The sequence below is a fragment of the Astatotilapia calliptera genome, chromosome 6 (genome assembly GCF_900246225.1).
Source record: "Astatotilapia calliptera chromosome 6, fAstCal1.2, whole genome shotgun sequence".
Classification (NCBI taxonomy): Eukaryota; Metazoa; Chordata; class Actinopteri; order Cichliformes; family Cichlidae; genus Astatotilapia; species Astatotilapia calliptera.
In genome coordinates this window covers 3,896,598-3,920,487 of record NC_039307.1, presented here as the reverse complement: position 1 = coordinate 3,920,487, position 23,890 = coordinate 3,896,598, and the positions used below count along the sequence as shown (strand labels likewise).

Genomic DNA, 23,890 nt, shown 5'->3' with positions numbered 1-23,890 from the left:
GACAAATATGATGTCCACAAAAATAAAATGCATCAAATTTTAGTAAAACGTTAACAAAATAACACATTTTTGTACTTTCAGTATTTGTTTTTGTTTTGTTTTTTCCTAGAGTGACCGGGCTATTATAAGCTACACCAACCAAACAACATTAAAACCACCTGCTTCATACTGCCTGAGGAGTCCAGGCATGCATGCAGGACCTCCGAGCGGACGCTGCAGTGGATCCTTTGGGTCCTGTGAACCTCTGAGAATTACAGTGGTCCAGCTTCGTAGGCTGGCTTAATAACTTGTTGTAGTATAACGGGCTGCACTGCCATACAAGAGGAGGCTGCTGCCATCAGCCCAATGCCTGGTCTGCATCAAAGCTGTAACAATGTCAAAATAGCATCCGTGTGAATTCAAGGACCCGAGCTGTTGCTACTTCCACTGTCGGCAGTTTTAATGTTGTGGCAGACTAGTGAATGTGTGATGGGTATGAGAGCAGACCGAGAATCAAGAAGAGCTGCAGCACCACCTACAGTTTGTCATCAAACTCACGATACAGTAGCTGATAATGTCATTGTGTTGTTCTCTTAGTTGCTGCTGGACTGATTGCTTGCAAATGTTCACTGTGATGTTCTCTGATGCTTCAAATGCGTGTTTTGTGGTTAAAAAGAGACTCCCTGAAGGCCCAGCTGTTTCCATCAGTCAGTTTCAAAGTCTCACTTCCACCCTGCGCAGCCTCGTTTATCTAGGCTTTTTTTTGGTTTGAATAACCTGCAAACAGCGGGGCCTTGTCAGTGGTTTGGACTTTTGCGTTGTGTTCACTGGCTGAACTGCACTTACATTTGATTGGCTGAAATACGGCGGCTGTGGATGATTAACGTGATGCGGGAACATGTGGCTCGCTTGCGGGAGCATGGTTGGATACATGTTCATAGGCGGGATGCCGGGGTACGGGACGAAGGGTGGCATAATAACCCCCGGCCCAACATGGGGCATTGGTGGAGGCACAGGAGGTGGGTATGGCATCGGTGAGCAGTTGACCGGAGGGTACGTCGGCACCACCGGAGCAGATGGAGGTTTGGATGAAGGGTATGAGGAATTAGGAGAAAATGGTTGTAATGCAGCAGCGCTCTCCTGAGATTTCCCTTCGCAGTTCTTACTGTCCTGTACTGTGCTGCTGCTCGTCTTCTGGTCATACTCAGCAGATTTGTATACTTGATGCACATCTGTTACATCCCTCTCTGCACTGTACGAGTCTTTTTTACTGTAATAATTCTGATTTAAGGGGCTAAAACTAGATCTGCTTGATGATGATGATGCTCTACTTTGACGTCTCGGGGAAATCGGTCGCCCCGTGCCCTTCTCCCTCACAACTTTACGAGCCAAATCACCATCCTTCTTCCCATACAGCCGCTCCTGGATTCTATGAGACATTTGGCCAAGCTCTTCAAATCCCAAATCCATGCCAATGGCCTGCAGCACATCCTGCATTTGCCTACGCTTGTGTTCATCCTCAGGTGGCAGCGGCACCCTTTCCACCACCAAGGGGGACCTGGATCTGCTGCGGAAGTAGGCTTCCCTGCCATCATTCCCCTGAAGGGGCTTTTCATCAGAGAGTGGGCACCGTTTTGGGCTGATGGACCTTCGATGAGTCTGCGGGGAAACTGGTCTGCGGGACCTTTCGCTTTCACTCCAGTAGCTGTTATCCTGGTGGCTTCCTTGATTCCTCCCAGCATTGTGAGTTGGAGACCACAGATGATCAGCAGGGCTCGGTAATAAGGTTTGAGAAACGGGTTGATCGTCGTCATCCGAGGTCTGAGTCACAATCTTAGTGAGAACGTCGACATTCACGCCCTTGTTTAGCACGTCGAGGAAACGCTGGAAGCCTTTGGTTGACTTCTGCTCAGAAACAGCTGCACTTCGACTGGGTGCATCACTCTCAAAAGACTGATGGGAAGCACACAAACGTCACAGGTATAAGAGTCAAACAAATCTCTGGAAAGTTAAACATTTTCACACAATTTTCTGAGACACTTCTGAAAGCAAATCAAACACGAAACAGCAGTGTACGTGACATCTGAGAGCGGATTTGTAAAGCTACTGCAGAATAATGAGCAAGTGAAATACAATTACAGCCTATTACACCTTGTTTTCTTCTTGTAGCCGTTTATTGTGTTAATCGATATTCTGTCTGCTTTGAGGCCAGTTTTGATGTGCATCCCGTTTTGTTGTCACACTCATATTGATAAACCGTTAGAGTGGTCATTTCATTTATGTCAGGTTACAGGTGAACAGGGCTATGGGATCAGAGCCCAGATATACTGATATTCATGGTGGTGTTTTTACTGTGTGTTTTGTGCTGCATGTGTTGTAGATGTTGTAAATGCAGACAAAATTAAAATGTTAAAAGCGTTTGGCTCGGTAGACTTCTATTTCTGCATCATGTCAGAAATTTCACAAGTTCATAAAGAATAAGAAATACACGTGTGCTGAAGTGAAGTGCCAAGCTATTACTAATAAATAGGCCTATCAACTCGAGTTACACTTCTGAGAAGGTGCCAATCTACAGCAAGGTGGCTACAGCATGAGTGTAACGTTTCATGCAGTAGAAGTATTCAAGAAATATTCAAGAAGTATTTGGGATAATGCAAGAATACAATAAACACTCTCTGCAATTAGCCAAACTGCAGGCTGAGGAGCACCGGTCCTCCTCCTCCTCCCTCAGATACATGCAGGAGTGAATGCAGTGTGGTAAATACACTCAGCATTTACCACACTGCAGTAATAAAACCTGTCTTATTATGCATGTATTAATTATTATTGTTGTTGTTATTCGGCTACCCAGCAGCGTATGATGTAATGAATATTTGCTTCTTTTATTAGAAATCAGTAAAACCACACAAGGGGCCAGTAAAGCTCTGATCTGGTGGCCAGAGACAAGTGGAATTACAAGGCATAATGTCTGAAGTGATAAAGATTTATCAACATGTGTAACGTCAAACCCACCTGTCGGTTCGAACCATTCAATGGATATCTTGTTCCAGCTTGGCGATAATCCTCATCATATACAGAAGTGAGAGGACTGTCCGTCCTCTCTCTGGGATTGACATAACTCTGTTTGACATGGATAAATATTTTTAATCAAACCACAAAATGATTACTTGGAATTAAAACACTATTCAAACTGATGCAAACACACAATTGAAACCTGTCCAACCCTCATTAAGCAATCATGTAAACTTACCCTCTCCTGTGATCGTGCCCTCTCTTGTGATGGATCCCGGCCCCTCTCATATTCATCTCCATCTTTGTAAGACCCTGACAGTCGTCTGTATGTTAACTCATTTAGCTGCCTGTATGGGAACTCCTCATGCAGAGGCCTGTGCCTGGAGTCCTGAGGTGTTTTCCTGTACTTGAAATCCTCATTTTGTGGTGACGCATCTTCAACATTCCTGGTTAGATGCGACCGTGAAAAACTGTCCGGTGAAGGCCTGTACGTTTTCTCCTGAGCCTCACGCCTGTACCTGTAATCCCGCTCGTCGTCATCTGCAAACCTCTGCTTTTTGTTGTCAGAGGGGTCCCGCACTGGTGAAGACATGCGTCTCCTCGCCGGGCTCTTCCTGCTCCGGTCCCTGTTCAGTGTATCTTTGCTGTACAGCCTCTTCGGAGACTCACTGTACTCCCTACTTCTTTTCCTCTCTGTGCTGCTGCGTCCATCCCCACCATATTTATGATACGACTCCCGTGGCATGTCTCTGGGAGGGTCACGCCTTTTCTCCCATCTGTTGTCATATTCATCCCGTTGCCGTGAACTTCTCTCGCTGTACTGCCGCCTGGAACTGTGTTCAGATCTGTTTGAGTACATCCTCAGACCTGAGTGATACAAAAAGAGGATAAACTTGAATAATGTCCGACTTCAAATAAACACAACCACTTATCTTGTATTAACAAGGCAAACAAAGTGCTCTCCACTTGGAATATGTCAGGATTTCTACAGTTGTTCTGTGCCTGTGGCGGTACTCCAAAGAAATTGGCTCCAAAAATTTGTGATTCTAAACTGTGTGTCTCTGTGCCAGTTATGTGACAGACGCATGTATACTCCTCAGGTTAAATGTTTAGCATCAGTTACCATGGTGATCGAGTCAGGTTAGAAGAAAGCCACATTCATGCTAAACCATTAATAGCGTTCTGGTAATAACTACCCTCGCAATTCTTCTAAGTCGGGGTTAAACTGAAGATAGCCTCATATGCTGCCTGCAGAGCTGGCCTATGAGGTGGTAAAACAGGCCAGCTCACTGTTCAATGCTACTACGGTTTACATTCAGAGATCACACTGACAAACATTCCCCCCTAGATCATAAATGCTTGATAATCACAACAGGATTGAAAGAAACAAGCAAATGTAGGTCACAATGCGTCTACAAAAATATCCAGCAAAACATAAAATAAACATTTTTTAAAATATGAACAAACAGCAGGAGTCACAAACCAACAGTATAGGCGCGGGTGTGTCTTTAAATAGAAACTACGTGTAAAAGCACCTGCTGTAGAATTCTCTGAAAGGACGCTCAGGCATCCCAGAGCTTAGATAGTTGGCTTAATGGAGCTTTCGGTATGCCGTGACCGAGCTAACGTTAACAGCGTTGAACGTTAGCGTTCGCTGCAGCAGCTGCCTGTTAGCAGGCCACGGAATAGCTTCAGTTGGCTTTAGCAAAAGGAGAAATATCAAACTTACAACTGTATCATCGACGGGATAGTATTTCCAGCTAAAATCGCTGCGTCTGTGAAAACTTTCTCGTCCTAAAGTGCAGTTAAATCAGCAGGAATTAAAGCTTTGCCCCTGCTTTTGATTAACCTACTTAGCAGCATTCGCGGTGGGCTAACGAGCTAACGTAAAATTACCATTTCCGCTGGATGACTCCACTTTCATTGCAAATCAGGAAACACACACTCCCTTGGGTAAATTAAACCAGGGAAAACTGCTCAAAATATGTTTAGCAGTAAGTACGTTTCCTAAAAACATTCACAAAATGTTAAATACAGTCGGACAGCATTTTAAAAAACAGGCACTGACTGAATTCCAGGAGGTTTGTTTTTCTAATCTCCCCCCGGGGATGAAGAAGTGGGTTCGGCTACTTTTTAACGCAACTTTATTGATAACATTTAAACACAAGAAATTATCGTCAAAAAGTAAGAAAATTCACATTTAATTGTCTTTTTAAAAAATGTTTTTCTTTATTTTCTTCAGTTACACAGAAAATACAAGACAACAGAGGCACAGAGAGGCACTGTATACATAAGTACATAATTGTGGGGTACGTACTGGCATACTGTGAAAGCACAGTATGTAGAAGAGGATGATGTATGGTTTCTGAGAGGACCTTTAAGTCATTCCTTTTTGTTGTGAGATCAAGGTGACTGGTCAGCCAACACATCAGGCAAAAACAATCCTCTGATTTCCTGATTCAGCTCTGCAGCCACAAGGACAGGAGGCTTTTCCAACATGTGAGACTGGGCGCTGATCTGCAGTACAGGAACTCCACAGGGCACTGTGCTGTCTCCATTTCTTTTTACCTTACACAGCTTCAGAACAACTTCTCATCATGCCATCATCAGAAATACTCTGATGAAAGTTCTACAGTGGTTAGATGTGTTAGTAATGCGCAGGAAGAGGAGGAAGACAGAGCAGAGGATGATTTTGGTCTGGAATGTTCTGAATGTGGATAAGATTGGAGAGATGGTGATTAACTTCATATGCAGGGAAGAGGACAGCTACATTAAGCCATATAAAGTGCTTTTCTACTTTAACTGAGCACTCAAAGCCTCAAGCCTCGTTCACCCAATCACACACTTTATTCTATCTAGACACAAAACCCCGAGGCTTTCATTATTATATCTGGAGACTTTAACCATGCCACACTGGATTCTACTCTGGCTGCTTTTCACCAGTTTGTGAATTGTCCCACAAGGAGCAACAGGACAATTGACCTACTGTATGCTAATGTGAGAGATGCATACAGAGCCACCCCCCTCCCCCCACTAGGGAAGTCAGACCACAACCTGGTTTACCTACAGCCACAATACACACCCCTCGTCCAAAGGCAGCCTGTCACAACGTGCTCCATCCGGAGATGGACCCCAGAAAAGGAGGATGCTCTGAGAGACTGCTATGACACCACAGACTGGGATGTGCTCCTGAGCCCACATGGTGAGGACATAGAGGGGGTGACACACTGTCTTACAGACTACCTCAACTTTTGTGTGGACACAGTCGCCCCTGCTAAGACGGTACGGTGTTATCCTAATAACAAACCGTGGGTAACACAGGAAGTCAAAGCTGTCCTCAACATGAAGAAGAAGGCTTTCAGGAGCAAAGTGAAGGAGGAGATGAAAGCAGCACAGTGGGAGGTGAAACGCTGCCTGAGGGAAGCAAAGGACACCTACAGGAGGAAGGTGGAGCAGAAGTTGGAGAGGAACAATATGAGGGAGGTCTGGAATGGTGTGAAAACCATCACAGGCCACAACACCAAGAAAAGCACAGTGGGGGGGACTGTGGAGAAGGCAAACGAACTCAACAACTTCTTCAACAGGTTTGACCAGCCCACAACCCCCCCACCCTCACCCTCACCTTCACTACAGAGTCCTCTCCCCACTCTCCTGCCTCCCTCGCTTCCCCCCCTTCCTGACACCATGACACCCCCCTCCTCCAATCCCTCTCTCAGCAGCAAGACATCTCCCCCCCTCCCCTCCTCCCAAACATCTCCCAGTGTCACAGTGGATCAGGTCAGGAGGCAACTGAGGAAGCTTCGCCCCAGAAAGGCAGCAGGCCCAGACAAGGTGTGTCCTAGGATGCTTAAGGCGTGTGCTGCTGAACTTGGGGAGCCGCTACAACGAGTCTTCAACCTCAGTCTGCGACTGGGAAGAGTGCCCGCCCTATGGAAGACATCCTGCATCGTCCCGGTCCCCAAAAAGAACCGGCCCAATGAGCTGAATGACTTCCGACCGGTGGCACTGACGTCACATCTTATGAAGACTCTAGAGCGGCTCTTCCTCAACTTCCTCCGACCACAGGTACAACATGCCCAGGACCCACTACAGTTTGCATACAAGGCGGGTGTCGGAGTGGAGGATGCCACCCTGTACCTCCTACACAGAGCCCACTCACACCTGGATGGGGGAAAAGGCACGGTCAGGATACTGTTTCTTGACTTTTCCAGTGCCTTTAATACCATCCGGCCCTGTATGCTTCAGGAAAAACTGAACAGGATGGAGGTGGACCCCTGCCTGGTGGCTTGGATCTCCGACTACCTCACCGACAGACCACAGTACGTCAGGCTGAAGGACATCACGTCTGACACTGTGGTCAGCAGCACAGGAGCACCACAGGGAACTGTGCTGTCCCCTCTTCTCTTCACCCTGTACACCTCTGACTTCTGCTACAACTCTGAATTATGCCATATTCAGAAGTTTGCAGATGACACGGCCATCATGGGGTGTATCTGGGATGATCAGGAAGAGGAGTACAGAAGTCTGGTGAGGAACTTTGTCGCATGGAGTCACACAAACCACCTGCAACTCAACACCTCAAAGACTAAGGAACTGGTTGTGGACTTCGGGAGGTCCAGAGAAGGTCCACTGCCGGTTCAGATAGAGGGGGAGGAGGTGGAGGTGGTCAACAAGTACAAGTACCTCGGGCTGTGGGTGGACAATAAACTGGACTGGTCATGCAACACAGAGCACCTGTATAAAAAAGCCCAAAGCCGACTGTACTTCCTCAGGAGGCTGAGGTCTTTTAACATCTGCAGGAAGCTCCTGAGGATGTTTTACCAGTCGGTGGTTGCTGGAGTACTTTTCTATGCTGTGGTGTGCTGGGGGAGCAGCACAGCAAAGAGGGACTCATCCAGGCTGGAGAAACTGATCAGGAGGGCTAGCTCTGTGGTCGGCATGAAGCTGGACACTCTGGTGACAGTGGCAGAGAAAAGGACATTAAAGAAACTGATGGACATTATGAACAATGCTGGGCATATGTCAACTCACAACCTGGGGGTCCTGTTGTCAAGCGCACTTAGGGATACCCGTATGCTTGAACATGGTATTCGTTACAGGAAACCTGTCAAAGAAGTCCGATAGCAAAGCAGGATACAGACTGAGTAGACTGCACGTTTAGGAGTTCCCAGATGGGGCACCTACCACCACCCCGTCCAAGAAGGCCAGGTAGTCAGGACACATTCTCCAGGAACTCTGGCCCCTGTGCTCATTCAGACTTACCTCAACTGAGCCCTTCAGCCAAAAGGTGTTATTTTTAGAGTCCCTTATCCAGGCCTTGCTGCAGGGTGGGACCCTCGGTAACTCCATCCCAGAGAAAGTCATATATACCACTGTTATTAGGGAACTTCTCTCTTCTCTTCTCCCAGAACTGCAACGCTGAACAGAGGCCTACAAACCCCTCCACAGTGATAGGGTCCTCCTAGAAATAAACTGTATCAGCTTTTCAGTTTTGTTAGTAATAAAAGCAGTTTTTAAAAGAAGCAAAATATCTTTTAATTTAATTATTCAATTTCATTGTGGTTGTTTTAGTTTTATTAATTCATAAACGTACCAAAACATGGGGTTACTGTCATGCATAAATAGACCATTGGAAGGCAGTCAGATGTGGTTAAACGCTTTAAATATTTACACCCATAATGCTGATAGGCTCATTTATACTAATGCTCTTTATAACGTCACCCTCATTATAACACTTAATTATGATTTGGGGCAATCGTGGCTCAAGAGTTGGGAGTTCGCCTTATAATCTGAAGGTTCTTGGTTCGAGCCCCGGCTCGGACAGTCTCGGTTGTTGTGTCCTTGGGCAAGACACTTCACCTACCGCCTACTAGTGATGGCCAGAAGGGCCGATGGCGCGATATGGCAGCCTCGCTTCTGTCAGTCTGCCCCAGGGCAGCTATGGCTACAACTGTAGCTTGCCTCCACCAGTGTGTGAATGTGAGGGTGAATGGGTGGATGACTGGGTGTGTAAAGCGCTTTGGGGTCCCTAGGGGGGGACTAGTAAAAGCGCTATACAAATACAGGCCATTTACCATATTTTTTGGGTGGTCAAGGTTACCAAGCTCTTATTTTGTCAAAGGTGGAGTGAACTTAATTGCAGTAAATCCAATCAACCACTAGATGGTGGCAAACACTGTTGCACGCGCGCACACACACACACACACACACACACACACACTGAATTTACATATTCACAATAGAACATTGAATTAAATTGCAATATCTAAAATATTTCATGCAGCGTCCAACATCCCAATAATATTTTTGCTAGAACAAAGCGATACATTTTTGTTTTAATGAGAAGTACATTATAGATAGATCACCATACTATAATTGCAGATTTGTTTGGGTTTTCTTTTCTTTTTTTTCTTTTTTTTACACAAATTTATATTTTAATCTTTGTTTTCACTTCACTATGAGTCAATGCAGCTTTGCTGACACAGTTTTTATTGTGCAACCAAACCCTCCTTCAGCTCAGCCCCTGCTGACCGTCCAGGCAGACCCACCATTAGTGCAAATGTGAACAAAAAGCTCACAACACACTCAGGACTTTATTAACTTTATTATATCCTTCCCTACAGGGAGCCACCAAACGAATGACAACCCGTTCATTTGCAACATGAAACAAAAAGTTAAACGAATGCCGTACTCACAGTATTTGTGCAACGTCACACAGCTCTACATAGGCGCCTGTGTAGTCTACATCATATTTCTCACTAATGAGGTGCAGTCATTGTTCCCTGGGCGACACGGATGATAAATATGCTCCAATCACATGTGCTGTTAAGACATTCTGTGTTAAGGATGGAATGGGGACAGAGATGTGCGGTGCAGAAGTGAGGCGGAAGCCAACACGAGAAACGCTGGAGTCTGCAACAGTCCCAGGGCCTTCTCCTGCCACTCTGTGAGCACAAAGAGTATCCACCTGAGGGCGCTGTAACAGAGAACCATGAAACACAGCAAGTTAGGAGCTTAATTAGCTTTGCTGTGAGCAAAGCAGCAAATCCCACTTTAACAGGAGGATATTTCAATAAGTAGGAATCACAACCTCTGAGTTCTCTGACCGTTTATATCTCCTCCTAAATGAAAGGCTTTGTGTTCATGTTTGACCTTCACGACGCTGTCAAAGAATTTATCTTTCATCAAAAAAGGGATTTAAAAATGATCATCTCAATACCTTAAATTACATTTTAACCACTGCAGACTATATGATTACGGTAAGATGTGTCCACTTTACCATTAAAACTATTGCAAAATTCTCAACTTGAATATGTGGTACTGTGCAAAAGTCCTGAGCCACTCTTCATGTCTTTATGTTTTACTTTCAAGGAGCCAGAATTTCTTGTAAATAGTCTTCAGTGATAATTATTTGTAATCTGAAGGTCATTCCAAGTTTTTCTTTGGACATAATAATAATAATAACTTTATTTATAAAGCGCTTTCAGACAAAGTGCTGTACAGCTATAAAGAGATACATAAATAAAAGTGATGCATAGCAATACAAGTTAAAAACGCAATAACGAGTTAAAAACATAACAAAAGTTAAAAACGATAAAAATGTAGAAAAAACAAAAACAAACTAAAAGGCATAGAATTAAGACATGTAGGACAGGGTGAACAAGCGGGTCTTTAAAAACCTCCACAGAGCATGCCTGCCTGATATCTTGAGGGAGGTTGTTCCACAAAAATTGGGCATGAAGAGAAAAAGCACGCTCTCCAACAGTCTTTGTTCTGGCTCTAGGAACTTTTAAAAGGCCAGAGTCCTGAGATCGGAGAGCATGGGATCGAACATAAAGGTGCAAAAGATCAGAGAGGTATGAAGGTGCCAAACCATTTAAAGCCTTGTAGGTGAGCAGCAGGACCTTAAAATCTGCTTAAACCTGACAAGGTAGCCAATGAAGGGATTTCAGTACAGGGGTAATGTGCTCAGATTTTCCAGTTTTAGTCAAAACGCAAACAGCTGCATTTTGCACCATCTGTAAACCTCTAAAACTTTTCTTTGGTAGCTCAGAAAGGAGAGCATTACAATATAATATATGATATGTGAAGGCAAAAATGCTCATTCAAATCAAATAAACGAGATGTGTGGAATTTTATCTTTAATTCAACATGTTTAACAAAACTATTGCTATTTTTAGCCCGCCATTTTCAGGGGTACAAAAGTAACTGGCAATTGAATAACAGGCAAATTTGATGGTAAGTGAAGCCTGTTCTCTTCTTATTTCATGATAAATTCCCAAAGGTTGTGGCATTATCCGAGTACTTATGGACCTAACTGTCTGCAGACATGAAAGAAATCACCTTTTGTAGCAGGTCTTGCATGTTTAAAAAACATCCTGCATATACATGTTAAATTTGGTTTAAAAAGAATATATTAAGACAGTATGCATTCATAAGAGACAATAATCCCAGCCTAAAGCTCATTCGTGCACATCATACAACACTAATACATCCCTGCAGCCTCCCACCTCCTCACTGGTAGAACTTAATCTCAGTGTCCACGCAATCAAAAAATAAGTCCCCCAGTTCCTCTCCGGGTATCTCTCCGCTGAGCATGGCTGCGATCTCGCTCAGACACTGAGACTCCAGGTCCCTTAAAATGTTGTAGACAGCTAGACCTTCATCCTGAGACAGAACAGAGAGAAAACCCACAGAGATGCCATGAGAATAACAGTAACACCCAGGTTAGATCATACAAAGCTGTGAAACCTGATTTGATGTGATACCCTACTTTCTCCTCCTAAATTGATGCGTCTTTCATCATCATAAGCTTCAGTCAGATTTTAAAAAGGAGTCAGATCCTGCTGAAAACAGTCCTGAATCCAGTACAACCCCACGTCTATGGTGGGAGATGCAGTCTGAATAACCGCAACTACAGACCTGCTTTTCTTTACCCAAATCCCACTGTGGTGTACAAAATGCACTTTGTATTCACTCTCGTGGCGTATTTATATTTTAAAATAACAAAATAATAAATCAGCGCTCTGTACAAATGTGAAATGATAAAATATTTACACCAACATCCAATCAACCATCAAACAATCATTGAAAGAGTGACAGAAAAGTTATATTCAATGAATTATAAGAGAACTGAGTCTCTGAGTCAGTGGAGGAAGGTGCACTGCTGATGAATACTGTGTGGAGTCCAGTGAGAGGTCAGCGAATAAACTCCAAGGAGAGTCTGTTTGGTTAAAAGGAGCCTTACAACTGTGCTCCGTTTCATTGTTGGACTCTAGTAGAGTAGAGTATACTGGGCCGTATACTGGAACAGGCTTTAGACAAGCTAAACAAAGATATTTTAGCTCCACCCCCATTAAGGTGACCTCCCTTTAAACCAAACTTTCCTGATTGGCTTTACCTTCCAAACAAAAGTTTGAATATACTTTAGTTAACTAACAGGAAAGAAAAAACTAACACAAGTATGAAAAAACATGTTTCCTGAGACGTCGACACAACTGTTTAGTTTTCATAAAAACTGCACTTGACGAAAATGTAGAAAGTACCAAACTATGGTAGCAACAGAGTTTGCAGAATAACAGAAGTTAGGAAAATTTTAGCAAGATATAAATAAAAACTAAACTAAAATGCACAGCCAGAGCCGATGGCCATATAAGTGCTCAACCTTTTTTGCACCACGGACCAGTTTATGTCCGACAATATTTTTATGGACCGGCCTTTATGGTGCTGCGGATAAATACAACAAGATAAAACCAAAAAAAGAAAAGAAAACTTATTCATTCACACAGGAAAAGACCCAGAGAAACAGAGTTAATAATAAAAACTATTTTAAGCCCAGCCGAGCCTCAACTTTTGCGGCTAAGTACCAAACAGCTCACAGACTGGTACCGGTCTGTGGCCCGGGGGTTGGGGAGCGCTGATATAAGGGATATCCACTCTCTATGACATCATACAGAGACAAGAGTTTAAAAAAGAGAGAGAGATAGAATAGGATTACTTGTGCACATGCTGAGATAATAATTTGAAACTTTGGCCATTTTTAATATTAAATATAACAGAATATATGCGAATACTAAATAGATCCACGCTGAATAATTTCCCATTTAATTCTTCATCTTCTGGATCTTTGTCCTAACGTTTCCGCATTGGAACAGACCAATTTTAAAGGCGGGCTTTGTAACTTTTTAAAGAGAAAAAACTGTTTCCTCAAACTACAAAAGAAAAGTTGAAGTCATGAGTAAAAAAAGGAAACAACACTTATTTGGTGTAATGAGCAGCTTTCGATAGCTAACATTAGCAAAGCTACAAAAACATTTTGTATGCTCATTTTGTGCCGAGCCAAAATTCCAGCCCAAACAGGGCGCTGACCTTCCTCTGACTTCAGGTTCAGCTTGTAATCACGCACATAATGCCAGACAGGAAATCAGCTAAAATGTCTAAATGGAAAAACTGTTTGGAAGTTCTCTGGTGTCAGTTTGAAACCCTGCTCTTTGGCTTTGAATGTGCACTTGTAGTGTGTTTATGTTTAGTCTGCACTGATGCCATGTGTCTTGTCTGCACCATCTGTGAGGTGCTGTTGTGTTTGGCTCTGCACTGGGAGTGTCTACTCTGGGTTGTGCAACTCGCCTGTAATTTATCAGCAGCAACTCATCCGGATCGACTCTTTAACGAAAAAAATTAAAAAGGGATCCTGCTGTGAATGTTTACTCAGTGAACCGGAACTTCATGCACTGCCATTATCTGTGCAGGACTATCATTGACCTAGGTCATCCATCAGTGCCCACCGGGTTGGTCTCCATGGTGTTGAGTGCCACCTGATGGGCCTTGTAGAGGTCGTGTCTGCGGTCCACCTGGCTCTGAAAGCGAGGCTGCTTCCTCGCAGGGTCGTCCGGGCCAAACTGTGGGGAGACCACCCTCGGCACTGGGGTGGGACAGTCCGAGAAGATAAAAGGCTTGAATACAGACCTAGCAGGGTGGTAGGATTAGACAGGGAGAGAAAGAGGAAAGAGAAAGAGGAGACTCAGAAATTCCCATCAACCCAAAGAAGATACAGAGGATAGAAAATTAAAGATTAGAAAGGAAAGAAAACACTTTTCACACTTTCATATCAGAGGAGCTCATAAAGTTCTGTCGCTTAAGATTTCAATTTGTTCAGTCTCCCTTTGAAGATCATCCTCTAAACTGTTTCCAGCTCTTCTGCTATTTTATTGCCCACTACAAGTCCCACTCACACCACTTGCCTATCTGTGATACACGTGAGGGGCAACGTCAGGCTCTGAGAAATGAAAAGTGAACATGCAAACGGCAAAAACTGCAGTCCTCTAATGGCCACTTGATTCTGTCCCCAATCTCAACAGACTCCCATGTAAAAATGTCCAAATATACAGAATCCAAAAAGTGCGCTTTAATGAACTTAATATTATTAGTGGCCTACTTTAAGACCAGGAGAAAACATAAACCCAGCCTCCGAGGGTTGTAAGTCTGGGTAAGCGTGAGGGTTGCGTGAGGAAGGGCATCTTGTATAAAACCTGCACCAAATCAAACATGAAGATTCGTCCACTGTGGCAACTCTCAGGGACCGTCTTCATTTAATTAATATTATTACGGTGTGCTTCGTGGAGCAGACCAACCAAAAGTTGAGCGAAAATCAGCATAAAATCTACATAAAAACTCCTCAGTTTAAGTAAACTTGATGTTTGCTCTCTGGAAGTTTGAGATCACAGATAGTCAGAATTAGACTTCCACAGAGGCTTCTGGAATTAATCCACAGGTGCACAAAGTGACCACCTTGAGGGACGTTTGGGGAATTTAGATGTCTTTTTTAATGGTCAGCACATATTCATATTTTATGCTTTTTAAACATTAACTGGTTGTTACATTTAATTTTCTAAAACTTACTTAATACTAAAGTTGTATAAACAATTATGAGGAATTCCAGACCTTTAATCTCACAATATTATAATCGTTCCATGAACATATAGTGGATAAAACAGGTTATTCAAGTAGCATTAAGTGGAGGAATTCTTAGTTTAGTGAGTGGCAAACCTGGATGGGTCTGGGGTGGCAGTGAAGAAGTGGATGCAGGGCAGAGCGGTGTCTCTGGGCAGGATGGAAACCATGCTGCCTGTGGTGCAGAAACCTCCAGAGTCCATGCAGATGCCGCTGGGTTTGTCCCTCAGAATGGACATCATCACCTCTGCCGTCACTGATCCTGAAAGCAGGACAGACAAAGAGCTGAGTGTCTCTGTAGAGAAGTTATCGTCATGTTCGGCAGCTCTACGCTCCGCCGAGCTCTGTACCTACCATCGTGTTGCTGGAGCAGCTCCGTGCCTCCCCTGTAGCGCTGCTTGGCCAGCTCCATCCTGGCCGGCGGGTTCTCGGGACTAAACACATGCGAGAAGTTAAATTCTCCCTCACCGTCCCACCAGCCCTGAGCCTTGGCCACGCTCCGCAGGTCCGGGTGCTCTGTGGAGATCTCGCTGCCAATGGTGAGCTGGTTGGAGATGTTCTTAACACCCTCTGGAAGAAGCAGGTAGATGTCAGTCTTTGAGATACCAGATCAACTGAAATCCTATTTAGCCAGAAAAGCTCTGTTTGTGTGCATGTTTCACACAAAGCAGATTGATTGCAGCTGATAAAAATCACTCCATGAGGATTCCCATACATGCATTCCCATACATGCATTCTCAGCTGCTAGAACCTGATTTCAGCCAGGAGGCCAGTCTTATCACAAGAATGGACCTAGTTTACTTTTTTTATTTGAGTTTGTTAAACACACAGACCGCTGCAAACACACAGTCACAAACAGTTTTTTTTACACTTGGCTCTGTGTGATGTGATACAGAGCTGAGGGGCAGCCAATCAGAAGAAAGCTAGATTAACAAAGTGGATCTAAAGCTCTGGGGTGGGATCACCTGGAGTCACTGCAGATGTGTAGCACATCTATCAGCTAAACACTTTCTTTCTATTCATTAAAGATAGACACTGAAACCAGAGAAAAAAACATCAGAGACAAAAACCCCACAAAGACAGACTTATTAAAAGCTCATGATTTCGTCTTTCTAAAAGCAGTTTGCCCAAAAAAACTAAAGCTGACGTCCTGTTTTTCACACCGATTTCTGCTCAGTCTGCTTTCTGGTGCATTGAGGGGATATCAAAAATCAGGATTTACTTTTCTGCCCACCGGTTACGGTTTACAAATGCAGATAAATTCATGTGAACTAATAAATAGCCAATCGAAAGCAATTAGGCAGTGGCATTCCTAAAGGTTTTAGCTTTGAGTCAATACATCTTCTTCTTCCTGACTCAAACTGGATGACGCTTCATGTTTGTGAGCACAGTGAAGTAGAGTAGTAGACCAACGCTGGTCTCATTGTCCTGGAGCTGACTGACAAGAACAATCCCATCTGCGTACTTTAACATGGTCCTGTTATCATCATACTCTGTAACACATCTGTGCAGAGGATAAATAACAGAGCACACACATCCCTGTGGAAACCAGCAGAGGAGCAAACCTGAGAACTCCATTTAAACTAAATTTCTGTGCCCACAAGTTTTAAAAGCAAACTGTTAAAATATAAGGTTAAAAAGTTAAAAGCAGAGGGAAAAAAAACAGGAAGTCTAGCATGAGACCCTTTTCCCTCCAAGTGTTTAAGTGTTTAAGCTCTGCTCCTCTGTGTGGTCTTTAAGCAATCTACAGACCACACAGAGTTTAACCTCTCCTGTAGACGCTTCTGCCATGTTAGCAGCACGGCAAGGACAGACTGATAATCAGTCGAGACAGACGTACGCATAGATATTCATCATCCTCAGAGGATGAAACTGTTGTTCAATATCTCTGTTCGAGAACAGGTTTCAGGATTGTTCCCCTCCCCCCTCTAAAATAAAATCCTTTAAGCAAGCATGCAATAAGAGGCTTTATAAAAATTTCACTAAAGAGATGTTGGTGCATGCACACCATGAACTTTTAAAGACATCCTCGTCCTTGTTACGACTGTTACTAAGGAATCGCACCTGCTTTCAAACACAAAATCTTTGCTTCAATTATAACAACCGGAGAAAAAAGCTGGATGTGGTTATAAATGAAGCACATTCAGTAATTTTGAGCTCTATGGATGATCACCCCTTCATATCAACACTGAGTGGGGTGGAAATTTTTTTTTAAACTCATCTACTTGGACCTATATTGGGGACGTGGTTGGATTGATGAACAGGTGCCCTGATAGAGACCTGAATGGATTATCTGACCAACAGTATGGCAACAACTGTGTGGTACAGACCTCCAAGACATTTGTACTTCAGTTCTGGTGAACAACATTCTTGTTCTTATTAGTATGTTACTGCACTAATTACCCGATAGGTGTCTCCTTACATTGGACCCATACAGTCTGTGAATGTAGCTTACTAATCACACTGACTAGCATTAGCTGATAAATTAGCGGGATGATCCCTTTGATCCATATAAGGTAACTTTTGGCTGCCATACTATACTGCAGTGAGTGCACAGAAACAAACTCTTTTAGCACCTCCCCCTTTAAGCCAGAGCAACGTGAGGCCTGAACTTTTGGCTCACAGTTGTTACTTCTTTAGTCTTTTCAACCCTTGGTCCTTACCTGAGACTTTCTGTGCCACCCAAAGCCTCCCGGCTGTCTCCAGCACCCAAGCCTCACTGCGGTCCACAAGGAGGAAGGTGTTGTGGTAGCTGAAGGGTTCGGGAGCCTCCCTGCACTGCCCGCCCTGGCCATGCTCTTCCAGGAGGCTGGTGATCACCGTCAGTGCTGCCCGGGCACTGTCACCACGCTCCAGCCCCAGTCTGATGATCAGAACCCATGCTAGGTTATGTGTGTGCCAGGTTTCGTCTATTTGTTTATCTAGTGTTTGATCAGTTTCACACACCATGAATTCACTTTAACTGCTCTGAAGTGTGCATTGGAGAACAGCTGATCAGTTAAAGAGTCTCTCTTTGCTGCTTGAGTATTTTTACACAGAATAACTTCAACAGTCATCTCTACACCTGCCATAACATGCTAGTGACAATCTACACACCCTTCTGATCAAAGCCTCAGAGGATTAACTTAGTACTTCTACTGAATACATGCAATCCAACTTTAATAAGGTGCAGTCAGCAGTTGGATTATTTTCCCTTTATTGATATCCTGTTCTTAATCCATACAAATTTCTGAGAAATATCAAAAGTTTTCAGCAGCTCACCGGACAAGGTCCATGCCCAGCAGAGCCTCTCCCGGTGCGACGGGCTCTCGGGTCCAGACTGCCTCATTCCCAATACAGACCCCTTTGTCACTGGCGCCCATTTCAGCTCCCCACATCCATGCAGGTTTGCTGAGGACCACCGCGTTGGTCTGCTCCACCTGAGGGATCTGGATGTACGTGCACTGCAGATTGCAAAGAAGAAGAAAAAAAAAAGGATTGTGGCTTCAGGTATGAACAGTGGAGCATGAACAACATTTTCTTACAAATGTGCACATATTGATGTATAACAGTGGAAGAAAAGGAAAAAGATATCTTAGTACCAAAATCCCAAACAGATGTTTCGGGTCATTCAGATCAACGATGACAAAAAGCAGTACAAGCACACGATCCAGTGTTAGATACAGTTCACTTACATCATCACTCATTTAGTCAGGCTCTTAAATATCCAGCAATTGTCAGGATACAATGAAAAGGTAAAAGATTTGTATTCTACCTGCATGTTAAATTATCCTAAGGCTAATTTAACATTAGGGTCACCAGGATTGCAATACACTCTCAGAAACCTGGACTTTTTTTTATAATGTTTTACTTTCCAGTAATGCATTCAACAACTTATCATAAGGACATCATTAGACCCCACAGCACCATCAGATCACTGTGATGCATACTTTGCTTCATGAGCTGAAAACAGCTATAAACAATGTATTCAGAGCACAGACACTATACAAGACGGATAAAGCCAGTGCGCCATTACCCACTGGTATCTGAAGACCAGTTTTGAAACCCAGTGATGAGCGTTTTTTCGCTGTGGTTTCAAAGGGGATGTGAAAACCGAGGGACGATAATGCCTGTGAAACCAAACACTAATCGGCTGTTATCGATCACAAGTTGTTGACCAACGAATAAACCCAAGATATCCCCTTAAATTAACAAAATATACAACATCTACTTAACTAAAATCTATTTGTTTTACTCTGTATGACCTGAAATTAGTGGCTGAGCTCAGAAACCCAGCAGGAAAGTTGTTACTGACTTCTGTAGGACTGTAAATGTTTTTGCAACCACAAGTATCGACCCTGGTTCCTATTAAAAACAAACTGCATTAATGTGAAGCTTGGCTGCGCTGACCTAGCTGAGCTAACAGGATAAAGTATTTCATCACAGTTGCTTCTCTTTAATTATTAACAGGAAAGGTTTCCACATGAAGTCCGTGTGTAAATATTCAACATCCCTGCTTCAGACTTCAGCCTTGAAAAAGGTTGTTTTGAACCCAACAGATATGAAATGTATTAGTCAGACGGTGTATTTAAAACACAGCAGCAGCTGCGGCTTTTCCTGCGCTGCTTTACCTCCAGCATGGAGCCTGGAGGGTGGGAGGCTGCAGGGTAGTGGACCACCTCTTGCACCTCATCTCGAGGACGGTCTGAGTTCTTTCCAAAAATCACATGGTCATCACGAGAGCCAGGGGGCAAGGAAACAAAACAGTCACATGACATGGGGGGCTCTGCCATCCTGCAACAAAGACACAGAAACAAAAAAAAAAAAGGAAGTGTGGCTGGCTGTGGGGAACAGCGGCGTGATTGACCCCCACCCCCCCGCCCTACCCAAACACGCACTTAAGAGTAGTGGTATCCAGAAACCCGACTTGGTACTGTTAATCTCACAATGCCAAGTGACATGACAGAATCAGCGATAAAGCTGCTCAAGCAGTTATTAAAATCACCTCCAACTTTAACGTTAAAGTGATTCACACATTAATGAATCATTCATTATAACCCAGTGATTAACCTTTTTGGTATTTTAAGCATATTTCTGTACTGTTTCACCACTTTTCTGAACAGTTATTGAACACAAAATTGTGTATAAAGTCTCGTGCAGCCACTTTTCACCAAATACCATCTGATTAAGAGCACGAGGATCCACCATATTTTCAATACGCTCTACTTTCATCTGATCCAAGTATTGTGATTTCCTGTCGTTCCTTCGTGACACCCCTAAAAAACCCGTAAACGCCCCTGGTGGGGAGTGAACTAAAGAAGCAGCACTGATTTCACGGCCTCATGTAAACAAGCTGATTTGAAACTAATCATAAGAGTCTGACGTTGTGTTGGATCTGCAGCACTACACCCTGCTGTAACCATAATGTGCATGTGTGGATCAGAGAGGAACAGCTCTCTCCATTCCCCACCCAGCTTTCTGCAGAAAGTCAGATCCAGCCGGTGCACTGCCCATCCCTTTCACACAGGGATTAGGAGGCAGTCTTGTGCAGAGCACTTTATTGACTGTAATCTTCACAAATCCGGCCGCCACGTTGCTCTATTGTCGCTCCTTTTCTCTCGTTTGCGACCACGAATCGCTCACATTCTGGAAACAATGTCACCCAAAGTGCCCCGGCTAATCGCAGCTGTAGCCTGTGACGGAGCTCGCTTTGCGATCAGTGTTTATTTCAGAGATAAGGCCCACACTATCAACTCCCCGTCCCTCTCTCCGGAGTAGCAACGCGCCTGTCTCTTCGTGTCCTTTCGCTTTTAATCTGGGGGGTGAGAATGGGGCTCAATTTCGGGGATAATAGTGCGTAAAGTAGAGCTAGGCAGCGGCGGGTGGTGCTGGAGAAAATGTTTACCTTTGTTTTTCAATGGTGAGCGCGCACGGCCGGCTGGGAGAAGGCAGGTTGTAGATACAGAGCAGTCACGTGACGAAGAAATCCAAAGGTCTGTACTTAAAGGTCTCGTCTCGTCTGGCCACAAGCACAGCTCACCGTCTCACAGAGTCCAGTCCACACCTGTGCAAAGCTGCACAGCAGGCCTGAGCGATGAGGTAGCTCTTCATCATGAGTCTGCCTCCCCTTCGCCTGTTTATCTGCAAACCCGCAGTCAACACGATCATAATTACATCCACCTTCGAGGAAATCCCTGCAAACACTGCAAGTTTTTACAATCCGCTGTTTCCACCGTGGAAGCAACAAATCAAGTCTGTTTGTTTGTTTTTTATTTATTCGCTCAGATACAAACAAAGACTGTAAACAAGTATAATTAAATGCAAAATGCTTCTGAGCTACACTTATGACCTCATGTCTGTGTGACTTAAAGGATGAGCCGGACAAACCTCTTAGCTTGCACTCACTAAAGTAAACAAGTTAACGTTTTCATAAGAATCACAGGTCAGTAAAAACTGTTTGCTTTACACGAAACTTTCACAAGCCTGAAAAAAAACAAAACAAAACAAAAAACATATAAGCCCTATGATGACATCAGTGGCATCGTGGGAAATGTAGGATCTACTGTTTTAAACCCAGGATATCGCAGCCTGTGGTGTTTTGATTTTGAGGGCTGTTTTACGAAATATGTCATATATACAGCATATCCAAGCACACATCAAGTACTAACTACAGACTACATAAAAGTGGTAATTACAGACTGACCAGCAGGGGGCGACTGCTCTGGTTGCAAAACAACTTCTGGTTAATAAATGGGGAAAACAGCCCCCAGCTCCCTCTCTGTGTGACCTCAGTGAGATCTCAGTTCCTAGTTTTAAAGTCTCAGTGATGGATACTTTATAAACCATGGATTTGTTGGTCACAGGTTGTCAGCCAATCAGTGTGGCGACTTTGTTTTCCCAGTCAAACTCACCCCTTGCTTTTCAAAACTCCAAGATGGTGATGGCTGAAAACATTCGGCTAACTAATGGGTGATGTTACGTTACGTCCATCTGTTCTGGGAATCCATCCTACCTCACAAATCATTTCTGCACATACGCTGCGCATATGCACAACACAAAACCCAAATTAACTTCATTTTTTAACCCATTGTAAATATTTCTTATGGTTATGGTTTGGATTAGTCAGAAGTCACGGTCAAATTATAATACAGGTAGGACGATTTGCCAAAGTAGGACGGTTTCTTAGAACACCATCTTTTATATACAGTTTGTAACCCCAACCTATGAGACCGAAATGAATTAAGACTAAAAATTTGGGTTTCTGTAATGAGCACTTGAGGCTGAATCCCAACCAGAGTGTATCAGACAAATATTTGAAGTATCACACAGCACTACCTTTACCTCCACTAACTAGAGTCACTGAACTGGACCTGTCTGTCAGACCTTTAATGGAAATATCTGACAAATAATTTGACTTGCTGTGACGTAAAAGTGCATCCAAGAACTTCATGCTTCAGTTTTTGGTGGCTGATTTCTAGTATTTATTAGCACTTAGCACTTAGCACTAATTAGCATCTGTTTGTGCCATTGTGATGCACTTGTAAACGTCATATATGCAGCTTCCTAACAAAGCTTATTACTGTTAGCTGATGATTTTTACATTCCAGCCTATTGTTTAAATACAGCCACTTCCACTTCAGTAAAAATGCTAATAGTGAGGCTTTAGAATGTAGAGTTTAGAAACAAAAGGGCGACATCATAGTAACTAGAATTAGTCCTTTAGATTAGCATGTTTCTAACATGGAAAGGTAGGTTAATATTAACTTCCAAGTAATATAAATGGTGACTTTTTTATAACCTGCAAAGTCATAGCTAAAAAGCTGAGGCTCATCTTAAACACAGGTAAGTAGAAAAATGGACGAGCCAGCAAGCCACAAAGCTAATAAGATAATTTAACTGACAAAGACTTTGGAGTTTATATGAGTATAAGTCTATATTTAGAGTTATATTAGGACATCAAGCTGCACAACAGCCTGTGTTAATCTTATATTTATTTCCCCACCTCACTGGTTATTGGCTTCCAGTTGCCACCACAACTTTAAATAATAATCCTGAAAATCCTCTTGTTTAATATCTCTGTACAGAAGGACCGGGTGCATCATGGACAGTCCATCACAGGACTTTTTACAGTGTTTCTCTACTAAATGCAGTGGAAACATAAGGTCAACAGTGAAATGGAATCAGAATTGCTGTTTACTACATTTGAGCAGTGGGTGAAAAAATAAGATGTGTAAAGACATTTGTGTTTATTTCGCAGTTTAACAAGTCACCTTCTTTGGCGCTGTGACACCAACGCTGTGTACGCCACTGCTTTTTAGCAGCACTCTGGCTCACATGTTGGCTAATCAGTGTAATTAAAGTTGGGCGAATTCATGTGTGTCAGTGGTTTATAGAGTGGGTGTCTCCCATCACTGGTGTTTCATTGAATTATGTCTCTGACACTCCCTGTCTCAGTCGTCGGAGACAAACTCACTCCCCACCAGCTTCCACCTGCTGTTTGCAAAGCATTGATTGATGACCCATTTCTCTCTGTCGGTTTTCTTGTTTCATCAGCAGAAAAAAACCCTCTGCACTGACGGCAGGAGACAAGTTCTGTATCAAAGCTTCCCAGTGAGTCCTAAACCTCCCTTATATTTGTTTTGAAGCTGTTAAAATACATCCATTATTGTGCTTTTTGCTTCTGGGCCCACATGTCAGGCTGGAAAACTCATAATGTTGCCTTCAAGTACCAGAGATAGAAAGTTAGGCACAGAAAATAGGTACAAAATAAATTAAATTAACCTTCCAACCATATAAAGATACAGGAGCCACCGTGATGTCATCACTGAATAGTGAAATCCATTTTCAAGCCTCATTCATTGAACTTATATATATATCACCTGTTTTATTCCTTTAGTTCTCAGACTAAACAACGCTTCAGGAAATCATTCCTGCCGTTGCCTGTGAGAGTGTACAATAACTCATATTTCTG

General features: G+C 43.4%; 2 protein-coding genes across 7 annotated transcripts; both read right to left on the bottom strand.

The window, feature by feature from the left end:
• Positions 1–57: 57 nt before the first annotated feature.
• LOC113023597 (cyclin-dependent kinase 12-like) lies at positions 58–5,040 on the bottom strand. 3 transcript variants are annotated; one of them, XM_026169761.1, is made up of 4 exons: positions 4,888–5,040; positions 3,230–3,858; positions 2,992–3,099; positions 58–1,932 (listed from the first exon to the last, which is right to left on the bottom strand). In XM_026169761.1, exons 1-4 carry the CDS (start codon positions 4,913–4,915, stop codon positions 727–729), a joined length of 1,971 nt encoding a protein of 656 aa, XP_026025546.1. In that variant the 5' UTR covers positions 4,916–5,040; the 3' UTR covers positions 58–726. The 3 variants fall into 3 exon arrangements, with proteins under 3 accessions (XP_026025546.1, XP_026025547.1, XP_026025548.1); XM_026169762.1 differs by lacking the exon at positions 4,888–5,040 and adding an exon at positions 4,721–4,881; XM_026169763.1 differs by lacking the exon at positions 4,888–5,040 and adding an exon at positions 4,527–4,677.
• Positions 5,041–9,576: 4,536 nt separating this feature from the next.
• Positions 9,577–21,104, bottom strand: scrn2 (secernin 2). Of its 4 annotated transcripts, XM_026169757.1 has the most exons (9): positions 20,825–21,095; positions 19,551–19,713; positions 18,202–18,383; positions 17,604–17,803; positions 15,295–15,510; positions 15,037–15,202; positions 13,776–13,956; positions 11,502–11,658; positions 9,577–9,967 (listed from the first exon to the last, which is right to left on the bottom strand). In XM_026169757.1, exons 2-8 carry the CDS (start codon positions 19,710–19,712, stop codon positions 11,506–11,508), a joined length of 1,260 nt encoding a protein of 419 aa, XP_026025542.1. In that variant the 5' UTR covers position 19,713; positions 20,825–21,095; the 3' UTR covers positions 9,577–9,967; positions 11,502–11,505. The 4 variants fall into 4 exon arrangements, with proteins under 4 accessions (XP_026025542.1, XP_026025545.1, XP_026025544.1 ...); XM_026169760.1 differs by lacking the exon at positions 9,577–9,967 and having other exon boundaries at positions 11,596–11,658; positions 13,776–13,912; positions 20,825–21,101; XM_026169759.1 differs by lacking the exon at positions 9,577–9,967 and having other exon boundaries at positions 11,607–11,658; positions 13,753–13,912; positions 20,825–21,104.
• Positions 21,105–23,890: the final 2,786 nt, after the last annotated feature.

Bases quoted from the DNA above. Each gene is read 5' to 3' on its own strand.
- LOC113023597 (XM_026169761.1), bottom strand. From the start codon at position 4,915: ATGAAAGTGGAGTCATCCAGCGGAAATG. The intron at 3,859-4,887 runs GTAATTTTACGT...TGTATCACTCAG, and splicing joins GGAGTCATCCAGCGGAAATG to GTCTGAGGATGTACTCAAAC. The intron at 3,100-3,229 runs GTAAGTTTACAT...CATGTCAAACAG, and splicing joins GGGCACGATCACAGGAGAGG to AGTTATGTCAATCCCAGAGA.
- scrn2 (XM_026169757.1), bottom strand. From the start codon at position 19,712: ATGGCAGAGCCCCCCATGTCATGTGACTGTTTTGTTTCCTTGCCCCCT. The intron at 17,804-18,201 runs GTGAGCTGCTGA...TCTGATCATCAG, and splicing joins CTGGGCATGGACCTTGTCCG to ACTGGGGCTGGAGCGTGGTG. The intron at 13,957-15,036 runs GTTTGCCACTCA...CCACCCTGCTAG, and splicing joins GCCACCCCAGACCCATCCAG to GTCTGTATTCAAGCCTTTTA.